The 14,775-nt window shown below is 41.8% G+C and overlaps 1 protein-coding gene across 3 annotated transcripts in view; it reads right to left on the bottom strand.

Annotated features, from left to right (window-relative positions):
• Nucleotides 1-14,775, bottom strand: part of herc2 (HECT and RLD domain containing E3 ubiquitin protein ligase 2) — a 192,596-nt gene that overhangs the window by 135,893 nt on the left and 41,928 nt on the right. For all 3 annotated transcript variants that reach the window (XM_055636505.1, XM_055636506.1, XM_055636507.1), the window contains exons 6-14: nt 14,517-14,673; nt 14,304-14,414; nt 11,256-11,421; nt 9,961-10,134; nt 8,522-8,710; nt 7,570-7,721; nt 5,740-5,897; nt 4,042-4,155; nt 2,813-3,064 (exon numbers count right to left, since the gene is read on the bottom strand). In XM_055636505.1, the coding sequence (XP_055492480.1) occupies nt 2,813-3,064; nt 4,042-4,155; nt 5,740-5,897; nt 7,570-7,721; nt 8,522-8,710; nt 9,961-10,134; nt 11,256-11,421; nt 14,304-14,414; nt 14,517-14,673 (1,473 nt within the window). The remainder of the gene's footprint in view (nt 1-2,812; nt 3,065-4,041; nt 4,156-5,739; nt 5,898-7,569; nt 7,722-8,521; nt 8,711-9,960; nt 10,135-11,255; nt 11,422-14,303; nt 14,415-14,516; nt 14,674-14,775) is intronic.

Here is a 14,775-nt window from a genome sequence, read left to right as displayed (position 1 = left end):
GGGCACAAATCTTTAAAATTTTGACCATCAAGAATGCTATTCATCAACCAGCATTGCAGATATGATTAACCTTTGAGAAGATTCAATCCAATTTCTACATTGTACCCTTAATGTAATATAACTCATTCCAAGGTCCTTAACTAGAAAATCAAACAAAATCTTGAGGTTTGTGTTCAAGAAGGAACTGCAGATGCTGGAAGATCGAAGGTACACAAAAATGCTGGAGAAACTCAGCGGGTGCAGCAGCATCTATGGAGCGAAGGAAATAGGCGACGTTTCGGGCCAAAACCCTTCTTCAGACTTTTTGTTTTAAAAGAGAATTCAGAGACAAAGGTGCAAAAGAGATAAAAGGGAGGGAATTTCAGCTTTGGATGTTGTTAGCTGCCAATGGTGAAATGATTAAACATGGGAAGACAGGAGGGCAAAAGTGATGTGTGCAAAAATGGGAATACAGGCATAGGTGTGGTGGGCAGGTAAGGAGAGAAGAGCTGGAAGGATTTCAAACAAAAAGGAGAATATAAAAAGTGAGGCTTGTTTTGGTCAGTGCACACAGGATATGTAAGAAGGAACTGCAGATGCTGGTTTAAACGGAAGATAGACACAAAAAGCTGGAGTAACTCAGCGGGACAGGCAGCATCTCTGGAGATAAGGAATGGGCGACGTTTCAGGTTGAGACCCTTCTTCAGACTGGTTAGGGATAAGGGAAACGAGGGATATAGATGGTAATGTGGACAGATACAGACCAATGAATGAAAGATATGCTAAAAAAAGTAACGATGATAAAGGAAACAGGCCAGGTAAGCTGTTTGTCGGATAAAAATGAGAAGCTAGTGCGACTTGGGTGGGGGAGGGATAGAGAGAGAGAGGGGGAATGCCAAGGCTACCTGAAGTGAGAGAAATCAATATTCATACCACTGGGCTGCAAGCTGCCCAATCGAACTATGAGATGCTGTTCCACCAATTTGCGTTTAGCCTCACTTACAATGGAGGAGACCAAGGGCAGAAAGGTCTGTGTAGGAATGGGAAGGAGAATTAAAGTGTCCAGCAACCGGGAGATCAGGTTGGTTCACGCGGGCTGAGCGAAGGTGTTCCGTGAAACGATCGCCCAGTCTGCGTTTGGTCTCGCCGATGTACAAGAGTCCACATCTTGAACAACGGATACAGTAGATGAGGTTGGAGGAGGTGCAAGTGAACCTCTGCCTAACCTGAAGGGACTGTTGAGGTCCCTGGACATAGTCGAGGGAGGAGGTATAGGGGCAGGTGTTGTATCTTCTGCGGTTGCAGGGGAAGGTACCTTGGGAGGGGGTGGTTTGGGTGGTAAGGAATGAGTTAACCAGGGAACCGCAGAGGGAACGGTCTAAATGGAAGGCGGCAAGGGTGGCGATGAGAAAATGCAGCTTGAGGTGGGATCCCGTTGGACGTGATGGAAATTTCAGAGGATTATGTGTTGAATGTAACGGTTGATGAGGTGGAAGGTAAGCACTAGATGGTCTCTGTTGTAACTAGGGGGATGGGGAGCAAGGGCAGAGCTGCGGGGTACCGAGGAGGCACAAGTGAGGGCCTTATCTATGATGGGAGAGGGGAACCCCTGTTCCCTAAAGAATGAGGACATCTCAGATATTCTAGTATGGAACACCTCATCTTGGGCGCAGATGCGGCGTAGACAGAGGCATTGGGAGTAGGGGGATAGAGTCTTTGCAGGAAGCAGGGTGGGAAGAAGTGTACTTGCGATAGTTGTGGGAGTCCGTAGGTTTGTAATAGACGTCAGTCAATAGTCTATTTCTTGTGATGGAGACTGTGAGATCACGAAAGGGGAGGGAGGTGGTCCAAGTAAATTTGAGTGCAGAATGAAAATTGGTGGTGAAGTTGATGAGTTCTGCATGGGTGCAGGAGGTAGCACCGATGCAGTCATCAATGTAATGGAGATAGGATTTCGGGGATAGGGCCAGTGTACGCCTGGAACAGGTATCGTTCAACATACCCTACAAAGAGGCAGGCATAGCTGGGGGCCCTTGCGGGTGCCTATAGCTACACCTAGGACTTGGAGGAAGTGGGAGGAGTCAAAGGAGAAGCTGTTGAGGGTGATCAGCTCCGCTAGGCGGAGTAGAGCGGGTGGTCTGCAAGCAAGGAAGAAATGGAGGGCTTTAAGGTCTTCCTGGTGGGGGATGGAGGGGAAGAGTGAATGAACGTCCATAGTAACGATGAGGGAGTGGGGGCTCGGAAAGCGGAAGTCATTAAAGAGACGAAGGGCATGTGAGGTGTCTTGGACATAGGGCAGGAGAGATTGGGCCATTGGGGGGGGGGGGGGGGGGGGGGGGGGGGGAAAAGGATGGAGTCTAGGTACGTGGAAATCATTTCCATGGGACAGGAGCAGACAGGAACAATGGGTCTGCCAGTGCTGTTGTGTTTGTGTATTTTGGGGAGACGGTAATACAGGCTGAGCGGGGCTGGGAAACGATACGGTTGGAGGCTGAAGAAGCCAGACAGCCAGACGTGATGAAATAGTAATGGTGTTTGAGATGAAGGCCTGGTGCTCACAGGATACTGGGTGTAGGCAGTAGAACCTTAGTCAAGATTCACATTACGCAAGTGAAAGATGGAAGAACTGAAGTGAAAGATAAAAGCCTATTCCTTCTCTCCATAGATGCTACCTCACTCGCTGTGTTTCTCCAGCATTTTTTGTCTACCTACGATTTTTCCAGGATCTGCTTAATCTTTTTTCTTAAACAAGACCTGACAAGCGATCATTTACATTCTGCAAGTAAAACACAATGGATTCAACAGCAATAAACCTAAGCTGAGCGATACTAACCCTGAAGACACTCCAATAACTTAGGATATCGCACATGCTCTTCAGTTCCATGCCCAAGTCTTTGGGTATCACCTTTGCCCCAGGTGTAAACTTGTCCATCTTTTGTAATAGCCACTGAAAACTGGCTGCCACAGCACACTTTAATAATATCAAGGTCCTGAAGCTTTTCAATCAATTTGGGAGTTTTACAACCATCGCTGCCGCCTCTGCCCAGCTTTCCATAGTCCCCATCTCCCCAGGACCACACTTGGCCTGCAATGAAATGAATGTGTGCATTAAACTCACATAATTCTTCAAGAACAGGTAAAGAGATCAAGCAGCATCATGTAACATGATATGTAAGTTTTAATATATTGGGGTAAAAGAGCCACACCAAAAAAAAGGAATACCAGTAGTTCTGATATAATGTGTGTTTCCATAACACAAATACAAATAGGATATAACTCGAGTGATGAAACAGGGAACATAATTTACATGACCTGGGCTGAATTGGTTATAATGTGATTTCGATCAGGAATCAAGAACAACTTAAACGTTACTTTAGAAATTAATACACAAAGCCAAACTGGTCTTGGATTTAAACACTGTAGGAGAAAAAAACTGTTTGCATGAAACTTTCCCACAGTAATCAGACACCATTTTTGCTTAAGACTACAGCTGCTACCTTAACCATGGGTGGCCGTTGAAATTGACAAACAAATTGCTTCTATCGACACTTATGCAATGATACTCTATTGCGCAATGTGACATATAGCCTTTCGTATTTTTAGCTCCCAGTAACTAAAATAAACCTATCACTTCTGAGAAGACATTTGTTTAAGAAAGCCTGTGGAAAAACGTGGTGACTTCCCGTCTAAAACTCTAAGCCGGTAAGACCACCCTCCCTCCCTCCCACTTGATCCAATTAACACAACTCTTTAGAACAGGTTTTTCCATAACACAAGGTTTCTCAGGATCACAACTCACATTATAACAGAACTACCTGTACATTACTATGGTTCAATGGCGACATTTATTATTTTCCTTTCTCTAAAACAGAATTCCAATTTTGGACTTTCACGACTTCAACCATTCATATTAAGACCCGCTCTCTGCATGGAAAAATTACCTCATGGCACCAGCTTTACCGAGCCTACGGCATTTTAATTTTACATCCCCACATTCTTTATGTACTGTAGTTATGACTCAACTTGAAGCAATACTCATGCAAACGAATCAATATTACTTACCATTGTCAGCTACCGCTAATGTCTGGGCATCGCCACTACCACATGCAACATCAACAATCTTTAATCCTTTCAATCCAGCCACAAGTATGGGTGTAGTCTGATCTTCACTGGACCCTAGAACAGCAGATACTCAAAACACGAAAGCACTTTTTGTTTTCTGCAATAACAGAAAAGGTTATAAAAATGCAAATAAATGTTCTCAGTGAAGATTAGGACCCAGAAGTCTGTTGTAGAGCAAAGGGATCAAGGAATATAGGTTCATAGCTCCCTGAAAGTAGCATCACAGGTAGATAGGGTGGTAAAAGTAGCTTTTGGTACATTGGCTCTATCAGTCAGGGTATTGAGTATAGATCTTGGGCAATTATGTTACAGTTGTACAAGACATTGGTGAGGCCACATTTGGAATAGTATATTCGGTTTTGGTCACCATGCTCACAAGGCTGTCAATAAATGAGAAAGAGTGCAAATAACATTCACAAGGATGTTTCCAGGACTTGAGGGGCTGAGCTATAGGAAGAGGTGGGGGCAAGCAGGGACTTTGTTTTTTAGTGCATAGGAAGTTGAAGGGCACTTTACAACAATAGTATAAAATTACAAGTGACATAAGTGGAGTGTTTTATCCCGAGTAGGTAAATCAAAGACGAAAGCACATAGTTTTAAGGTGAAAGGGGCACGGTTTAACATCCAAGGGGCAACATTTTCACTCAGAGGGTGGTGGGTATGTGGATCAGGGTGCCAGAGGAGGTACTTGAGGCAGGTACTAAAAAATAGCATTTAAAAGACACTTGGATAGGTACATAGATAGGAATGGATTAGAGAGATATAGGCCAAACGTGGGCAAGTTGGACCAGCTTAGATAAGGCATCCTGGTCAGCATTGCACAAGTGGACAATGGACCTGATTCCATGTCATATCGCTCTCTGACTCCATTAAAAATTGCTTCTAAAAGCATAAAGTGGGAGACTTGTCCTATTTAGAGTTTGTCACAATCATAAGCCTGCATAAATATAATTTTTCCAATTTTGGTGCACCCAATTCAAAAAATTGTTTATCTCCTTTTCAGACCATTAAATGAGACAAGGAACGAACACAAATGCCCTGTTTTTCCATTTCTTCAGGAATTAATGTCAAAAAGACCATCTGAAAAATTCATCAAATATTACTTTCAGGTAACATACTCCTTTCTTCAAATCAAAGTAAATTTCTTCTAACATAAAAGGTCAGAAAATTAATAAAATCAATTTACTAGATTTCCAATGCAAAACCATTGGATGTGATTTTTTGAAACAAAAGGACTGCCTTTCTCAATGCCCTATTTTCAAGAAAGGGAAATATGCTGCATATGCACGGTAGCGCAGCGGTAGAGTTGCTGCCTTACAGCGACAGAGACCCCGGGTTTGATCCTGACTACGGGTGCTGTCTGCATGGAGTTTGTGCGTTCTCCCCATGACCTGCGTGGGTTTTCTCTGGGTGCTCCAGTTTCTTTCCACACTCCAAAGACATACAGATGTGCCGACTATATGGCTTGGTATAACTGTAAATTGCCGTGAGTGCGTGTGAGCGTGTGAGATAGTGCCAGTGTGCTGGGATCGCTGGTGGGCGCAGACTTGATGGGCTGAAGGGCCTGTTTCCATGCTGTATCGCTATACTAAACATAGCATATAGCTTACAACTTCCAGTAAATGAAACGAACCGTACCATGTCCAAGCCGGCCATAGTTTCCTCTGCCCCACGTATACAGTTCTCCCTCCGAAGTTATCGCTGCGCTGTACGTGCTTCCACAAGCCACGTGAACAACATGCTTTCCTACTTGCTTCCCTGATAAGGTAGCCAACATTTTAGGTTCTTCAAGAGATCTGTTCAAAAGAGGAAGAAATATTAACATGACCAAGTATTAAACAAAAATACAGAATGCTGGAAATACTTTCCTCTCAAATCCCCAAATATATAATTCCAAAAGGTTTGCTTTGTTTGAGGAAAACTACACAACAAATTTTATGTTAGATGAAATTATCCTCTCCTAGTTCAAACCAAGCCCAAGATTAACATCTTGCACTATCAAGGCTTTTAATCCATTTAGTACCACCTGAATAATTCAAAGATGTGGAACCTGACCACATATAAAAATGTTCATTCTCTCAAAAAATATAGAAAATTCCAAACAATGTCTGATTAAGCTGCAGTGAGCAGTAGGGTGCTACAAGGCTCAGTGCTGGGACACCTGTTATTTACAATATATATTAACAATTCAGACCAAGGAATTAAATGTAACATCTCCAAATGTGCGGATGACACAAAGCTGGGTGGCAGTGTGAGCTGCGAAGAGGATGCTATGAGGCTGCAGGGTGACTTGGATAGGTTGGGTTAAGTGGGCAAATGCATGGCAGGTGCAGCATAATGTGGATAATATTGAGGTTATCCACTATGGTGGCAAGAACAAGGTTGCAGATTATTATCTGAATGGTGTGAGATTAGGAAAAGGGGAGGTGCAACGAGATCTGGGTGTCCTTGTACATCAGTCACTGAAAGTAAGCATGCAGGTACAGCAGGCAGTGAAGAACGCAAATGGCATGTTGGCTTTCATAACTAGAGGATTTGTGTATCGGAGCAACAAAGTCCTACTGCAGTTGTACAGGGCCCTGGTGAGACCGCACCTGAAGAAGTATTGTATGCAGTTTTGGTCTCCTAGTTCGCGAAAGGACATTACTCCAATTGAGGAAGTGCAGCGTAGGCTCACCAGGTTAATTCCCGAGATGACGGGATCGATAAATATTGAAAGAATGGATCGATTGAGCTTACATTCAGTGGAATTGAGAAGGATGAGAGGGAATCTTATAGAAACATATAAAATTATTAAGGGATTGGACAGGCTAGATGCAGGAAAAAATGTTCCCGATGTTGGGAGAGTCCAGAACCAGGGATCACAGTTTAAGAATAACGGATAGGCCATTTAGGAATGAAATTAGGAAAAACATTTTCACCCAGAGAGTTGTGAATCAGTGGAATTATCTGCCACAGAAGGCAGTGGAGGCCAATTCACTGGATGTTTTCAAGAGAGTTAGATAGAGCTCTTGGGGCTAATGGAATCAAGGGTTATGGATAAAAAGCAGGAACGGTACTGATTCTGGATGATCAGCCATGAAGGCAGTGCTGGCTTGAAGGGCCGAATGGCCTACTCCTGCACCTATATTTTCTATTTTTCTATGTTCAATTATGTCATGAGGAACAGGAGTCAAATTTCAAGTGTCAGAAATTTCTCAGTCAGAAAGTACCCCGAGTTAGGCAAACTGTAGAATAAGCACATCCTGCAAAGTCTGTGATAACACTGTTGTCATGGACTCAAATAGACTCACATTGCCTCTTCTTTTGCAGTTGAGTAATATAAATGTACTACATTGGTCGTGGATGCAACCACCATTCACCTCAATAAGCAGAGTTCACAATAGCAAATGAAATCAAACTCCATTTCCATGCCATCAGTTAATGTATAATTTTATACTACAGCAATTTAAATGTTCGAATACATACACAGTGTCCCCATGGCCAAGTCTTCCACCATCACCACAGCCCCAAGAGAAAACCTCCCCAGCAGCAGACAAAGCCAGAAAATGTTGACCATCGGGGTGCGCAGCAATTTTTACAATGTTTCTGGAGGCAAGACCTTGTACCAATTGAGGCGCCTGTTTAAAAAAAAGAGTTCAGTATCAGCAACAATGCATATATATATATATACAAAACAAAATATACTCAAGGGTAGAAAATCATCGTCCAGTGAAAATACGTCTGTCCAAACTCTCCTAGCTAATACACTCAAATCCTAACATCCTGGTAAACTTCTGCTGCACCCAATGCAAAGTTTTCACATCCTCCTCTTAGTGTGCATGCATTACTTCAAATGTAACCTAATCATTTTATACAACTACAAAGTTCATAGAAGTCTCTTCATCAACTGCACAGCTCAAACTCAAAGAAATAAAATACTTCATTGGTGCCCTCTGCTATCACAAGGTCCACATCTAACTCCCTCTTAAAGCTATATTTAAGAGGGAGTTAGATGTGGCCCTTGTGGCTAAAGGGATCAGGGGGTATGAAGAGAAGGCAGGTACAGGATACCGAGTTGGATGATCAGCCATAATCATATTGAATGGCAGTGCAGGCTCGAAGGGCCGAATGGCCTACTACTGCACCTATTTTCTATATTTCTATCACCACAGTGTCGTTATGGTAACTGAAGGACACAATGCACCAGCTAACAAGGTTGCTTCAACAAAAATGCTACGCCTAATAATGCTAGCAGCAAACTACAAAAACTGCACTGTCATGGCAAAACCACCCATCCAGGTCATATCTATAATTCGGACATGGCCAACTTTTCATCAATGTTCACACAACCAGAAGTGTAACAAAAAGCCTTTTAATGGCGATTACAACGCAGTACCAACAAATGCAAGGTCATATTTAAAAAAACTCCAAAACTTACCAGTGTATCACTGCTGTATACCTGCATGTATACCCTTCCATTTCTTGACAGAATAATAAAACATTTCTCAGCGCAGCTTATTTGCGTAACTCCAAGGTTTGCAATTCCTTCGCACTGAATGGGACAAATCACTGTTGTTTGACTCCTCCAACCAAGCAATCCCCAGGCCAAGACTTCTTGTAAAGAACCCTACCACAAAAACGAAAGTCAAAAATCTTTCATCGTATAAAAGCATGTGATGGAAAAGAGCTATCAAGTGGATTTCATTCATAACGAAAGGTTAAAGAGAACGTGGTACATTAAGAAAGGATTTACTTCAAAGGTACAGATTCATACAAAGCAAATAAAAGAAATAGAGATACAGTCCAGTCATAAAATGTAACCCTGTCGTTCTTCAAAGATAGCAAGTCATTTGTTGCATATTTGAAATATTTTCAATTTTTGCTTCTAAAAACATCACCCTTATAAAGATTCCACAATTTTGAAGTCTCCCTTCAGAGTTGCTGCAAACCTTTTTCAATAATAGTTATCGGTTCTGGATCTGCTTCATACATTTCAGCAAATGATACAACATCCTCCAAGCAATATTTCAACATCCGAGTTAACTAAATAACTTTATTTGAACAGAGGGATCTGGGAATAACTGTGCACAGTTCCCTGAAAGTGGAATCTCATGTAGATAGGGTGGTAAAGAAAGCTTTTGGTGTGCTGGCCTTTATAAATCAGAGCATTGAGTCTAGAAGTTGGGATGTAATGTTAAAATTGTACAAGGCATTGGTGAGGCCAATTCTGGAGTATGGTGTACAATTTTGGTCACCTAATTATAGGAAGGATGTCAACAAAATAGAGAGAGTACAGAGGAGATTTACTAGAATGCTGCCTGGGTTTCAGCAACTAAGTTACAGAGAAAGGTTGAACAAGTTAGGGCTTTATTCTTTGGAGCGCAGAAGGTTAAGGGGGGACTTGATAGAGATCTTTAAAATGATGAGAGGGATAGACAGAGTTGACATGGATAAGCTTTTCCCACTGAGAGTAGGGAAGATTCAAACAAGGGGACATGACTTGAGAATTAAGGGACAGACGTTTAGAGGTAACATGAGGGGGATCTTTTTTATTCGGAGAGTGGTGGCTGTGTGGAATGAGCTTCCAGTGAAGGTGGTGGAGGCAGGTTCGTTTTTATCATTTAAAAATAAATTGGATAGTTATATGGACGGGAAAGGAATGGAGGGTTATGGTCTGAGCGCAGGTATATGGGACTTGGGGAGAATACGTGTTCGGCACGGACTAGAAGGGTCGAGACGGCCTGTTTCCGTGCTGTAAATTGTTATATGGTTATATTTCAAATTTGGAAGCAAACCAGTATGCAGATATTTGATGCAGCAAGCACTGACACTTTAAGTGGATTGGGGAGCCATTCAAGGTTATTTGCACCATTTTACCTTTTGAGATGGTGGAGAGCAACACTGCGGTGGCATGCAGGGAGTTGCCAAACGGTCCAGATGAGCCATAATTACAACTGCTGTCTGCCGTAGATCTATGGCCAAATCATTATCTTGGGGTAAAGTAAGGTATCTCAAAAAGCATTCGTTTGGACTCAAGGGATTACCCAATATCTGGGGGTAAAAAGCATGTAAAAGATAAAAATATATATATTTAAGTTAATTACAGCAAGTACCAAATACAATGACAATGATACAAAAAATGAGACAAGAAATTAGTCACTGGAAAATAGCTGCAAAATAAGGGGGTCATTTAAAATTGAGTTGTGGAGAAATGTCTTCTCTCAGAGGGTAATCACTGGAATTTGCTGCCCCTGGCAGCTGTGGATAGATTCGTTCTTTGGTTTATTATCGACACAGAGACCAGATACAGTAAAAACTGTTTTACATGTTATCCAGGTGAATAACACCAGACACAAGTACAATCAACACCTCACAAGTACAACAGGCAGTGCAAAGAAAAAATAAAGAGAGCAGAATATAGTGTTGAAGCTACAGAAAAAGTACAACTAAAAAAAATGTAAAGGCCACAATGAGGTAGTTGGAAAGATCAAAGATTCAATGCAGACATATGAATGTTTAAGAAGGAACTGCAGATGCTGGAGAATCAAAGGTACACAAAAAAGCTGGAGAAACTCAGCGGGTGCAGCAGCATCTATGGAGCGAAGGAAATAGGCAACGTTTCGGGCCGAAACCCTTCTTCAGACATATGAATGGTCCATTCAACAGCTTCTTGAATCTGGTGGTACGTTCAAGCATTTATAATTTGTATTTTATTCCCGACAAGGGAGAAGAGAGCGAATGACCACATTGCAAGTGATCCTTCATTAGGTCGACTGCTCGCATGAACCATAGATGGAGTCGATGGGGCCAGGGAGGGGGGTGGTTAGTTTGTGAGATGTACAGGGCTACAAATCACAATTTTTGTCTGGAGTCCCTGACCATGTTCCAAGAACCTGCGTGGACCAGCTAGCAGGAGAATTCACTGACATCTTTAAACATCTTCATTCACCAATCTGCGGGTCCCACCAACATTAAGACAGCCACTAATTCCCCAAGTGTCAATGTAAAACAAGATAGCATGTCTGAATGACATTCGCAGACATTTTCATGCAAAAATGAACACCAAGTTCATTGACCTCTTTGTATTTCGCTCCAACACAGTCAAACAGGAAAAAAAATGTACATACTTTGTTGACATGCCACTAAAAATAATTTTGCTAATATGGCGCTACCTCTTCATCTGCAGTTGGCAAGTCTTTACTGCATTGTATGCTCTGGAATCTCTGGAGAAGAGGTAAAAGTGGCGCACTTGTTCCTTGCGAAGATCTTTCGTTGTCAGTTTCTCTGGTTCCATTTTCCCAGATCTGCAGCAGTAGTAAAACAGCGGACAGCATTTGGCTGCAAAAGAAAATGAACATTCAATAAATAAAGATGATTACAAATGGACAGAGTAGAGGGAGAACTAGGTCACCTTGCGCATGAAACAAAGTTTGCACCCAGGGAAACAAGTAATTTAGACAAATGGCATATTGAATTGTATTGCTTGGGCTTGGTTTAAAAGTGAATTAGTTAAAATTGTACAGGGTGATAGTGAGGCTAATCTTGGAGTAATCTGTACAGTTTGTGCCCCCTTATGTGGGAAAGGATATACAAAAATAGATTCACTGAACTAATTGCTAGCCCAGAACACTTCATGTTGTATATTAATGATTTGGACGAGGGGATTGAAGGCTTTGTGGCAAAGTTTGCAGATGATACAGAAATAGGTGGAGGGCCAGGTGGTGTAGAGAAAGCAGGGACTCTGCAGAAGGACTTGGGCAGGCTGGGAGAGTGAGCAGAGAAGTGGCAGATTAATATAGTGTAGCAAAGTATGGAGTCACGCATTTTGGTCGTAAGAATAAAGGCGTAGACTATTTTCTAAATGGGGTGAGAAACCAGAAATCGGAGGACTTGGGAGTGCTGGTGCAGGATTCCCAAAATGTTAATCTGCAAGTCGAATCAGTAGTAACAAAGGCAATGTCAATGCTGCCATTTATTTCAAGAGGGCTTGTACACAAAAACAGGGATGTAATGTTGAGGCTCTAAAAGACATTGGTAAGGCCACATTTGGAATATTAAGAGCAATTTTGGCCACCATATCTCTGGAAGGATGTGCTGACTCTAGAGAGGTCCAGAGGAGGTTTACAAGAATGATCTCAGCAATGAGCATTTGTCAGCACTGGACCTGTACTTGCTGGAGTTTAGAAGAATGAGGGGGGACCTCATTGAAACATACAGAATAGTGAAAGGCTTGGATAGAGTGGACGTGGAGAGGGTGTTTCCAGTAGTGGGAGAGTCTAGGACTAGAAGTCATAGACTCAGAATGCAAGGACGTTCTTTTAGGAAGGAGATGAGGAAAAATGTCTTTAGTCAAAGGGTGGTGAATCTGTGGAATTCTTTGCCACAGAAGGCTGTGGCAGCCAAGTCAGTGGATATTTTTAAGTCAGAGATAGATAAGATTCTTGATTAGTACAGGTGTCAGAGGTTATGGGGAGGGCAGGAGAATGGGGTTAGGAGGGAGAGATAGATCAGCCATGACTGAATAGTGGAGGAGACTTGATGGGCCAAATGGCTTAATTCTACTATCCCTTATGACTGTTCTATCACAAATAGCCAAAAAACCTAAATGTGTATTCTTTGGAGTTTAGTAGAAGTGGTGCTTTTATTGAAACATAAGATAAGGAAACGTGACAAGGTAAATATTAAGATGTTTCGACTGTCTCAAACAAGAGAACGTAGTTTTAAATAACTAATCCCTTAAAAATGACCGATATATACACTTTCTTCTCACAGAGGATGGTAAATCTCTGCAATCCTTTATTTCAGAAGATGCTGGAGGTTGAATGACTGGAGACATTCAACGAGACGAGATAAACTTTGAAACATCAGGTTAAATTGGGGCTATTAGTGATTGGCAGAGAAGAGGCACCTGTCACTAATGTAGCAATGTTACAAAATTTTGAGATTTAAAAAATCAAGTCTGCAATTTATCCCATCAGATAAAGCATAACAATAAGTTTAATTTGACACCAAATTCACTTTCATATCTCAAGTATTAAAAAAGTTATGGCCATTTTCATACTCGGAAATTAGCATCTTGTTCCCTATTGATTTTCAATGGACATTACAAAAAAGCTGTGATCTTGGATAGTCAAAAGGCCATTTCTTAAGGAAAGATTAACATTTTTAAATAGCCTAAGTGTCCAAATAATATTCACAAATAATTCACAATATAACATGATTTTTATATCTAATTTACATTAATTTATAGGCCAAATGGAAGGAATTTAGTGTTCAATTGCTGTAAATAAATGCCCATTTAAATCGGCTTTCTAGTGGGTTTCTGTGAACGCGCTGGTTTAGAACGTTGACATCGCGCTGGATTAGTGCCCTCAAATGCCGAGAAAAATACTGCGGGATATAAAAAGCCCAAAATGAACTACTCGCTATAGATAACTTGATATATAGGGTTATATATATGCCCCATTTAATGTAAAAATAAGGTACATACCTTTAATTGTTTGCTTTATAAAACCCTGGGGCTGCGAGAGGTTGCGGAATCAGATAGTAATTTTAAAATTATTATAACTATATTATCGAGGCCTATAAAACTAATAATACCTTTTGCGACCGGGTCTTGCAGCGATTTTTCGTTAATGATTTACTAGGCTGAACATCTGCGATTAGTACAGCCTAGTAAAAATCGCGTTTTAAACCCGCCCCCTCCAAACAGCGCCAAAATCGCGGACCTGGCTGTGGGCAGATTCCCAATGACGATTCAGGTAGGTTTTGTAACATACCTAACTAATGCACTTTAAATCTTCCTGCACTAAAAATAGAGATCAATAATTTTGTGTAAAGGGCCTGTCCCACTCGGGCATCATTTGCGTGTAATTTACACTACATCATTTACGTGTCACGACTTACGACGCGCATGTGATGCATGCATGGTGCGTGGTGGCGCAGCGCCCCAGGATTTTGGGATGTATAAAATCTTCGCACGCCATCTGCGTGACGCGCAAATGACGCCCAAGTGGGACAGGCCCTTAACACTGCAGGTTTTGCCATTGTCATTTCCTCTGGAAATGAGGTTGCACTATGTTAACACATGAAAGATATTCGCCAGTAAACCAGGGCTTCATCTACTTGCTAATTTCTGTCCTCACTCCATTAAATGCAAATCACCAGATCCTTGGAAAAATGTCTTGGCTACAAAATGTCATATTTTCTGTATTCCCTACCTTAACGTTCCTCTCTGCACAGCCAGTTCTAGAAGTATTGCAAGAGCCAAGTGCTGATCTTGAAGTGGAATGTTTCCTGACCCCTTCGAGCTTGGTGCTCCGTGAAGGTCACTGTGGATCAGAAATTCAATTCTTAATTATAATTACAACTAAACAACGTTTCTCAGTCAGTGAAAAAAATAAAATAAAAGTTGTCTGTTAATGCCAACTTACCCTGTAACAACAGACCTGAGAAATTTTGTTGCTCTCTCCACAACTTCAAGCCACACACTGGATACCGTCCCTTCGTCAAACAATGATGCCTCTGGGAGAGAACGAAGTGCATCAAGAGATTCCTGCAGCAGCTCACTGCACAAGTCAGCATCTTCACCTTTCATACAAAAAGACAAAAGGAAAGAATGTCCCCACAGACCACACAACAAAGGTTCAATCTGCAAATGGCCTTCAAATCAATAATCTTGAAAATCCCACT

This window comes from Leucoraja erinacea, chromosome 6 (genome assembly GCF_028641065.1).
Source record: "Leucoraja erinacea ecotype New England chromosome 6, Leri_hhj_1, whole genome shotgun sequence".
NCBI classification, from domain to species: domain Eukaryota; kingdom Metazoa; phylum Chordata; class Chondrichthyes; order Rajiformes; family Rajidae; genus Leucoraja; species Leucoraja erinaceus.
Note: the sequence above shows the minus strand (reverse complement) of the source record. Positions and strands in the feature narration are given on the sequence as shown.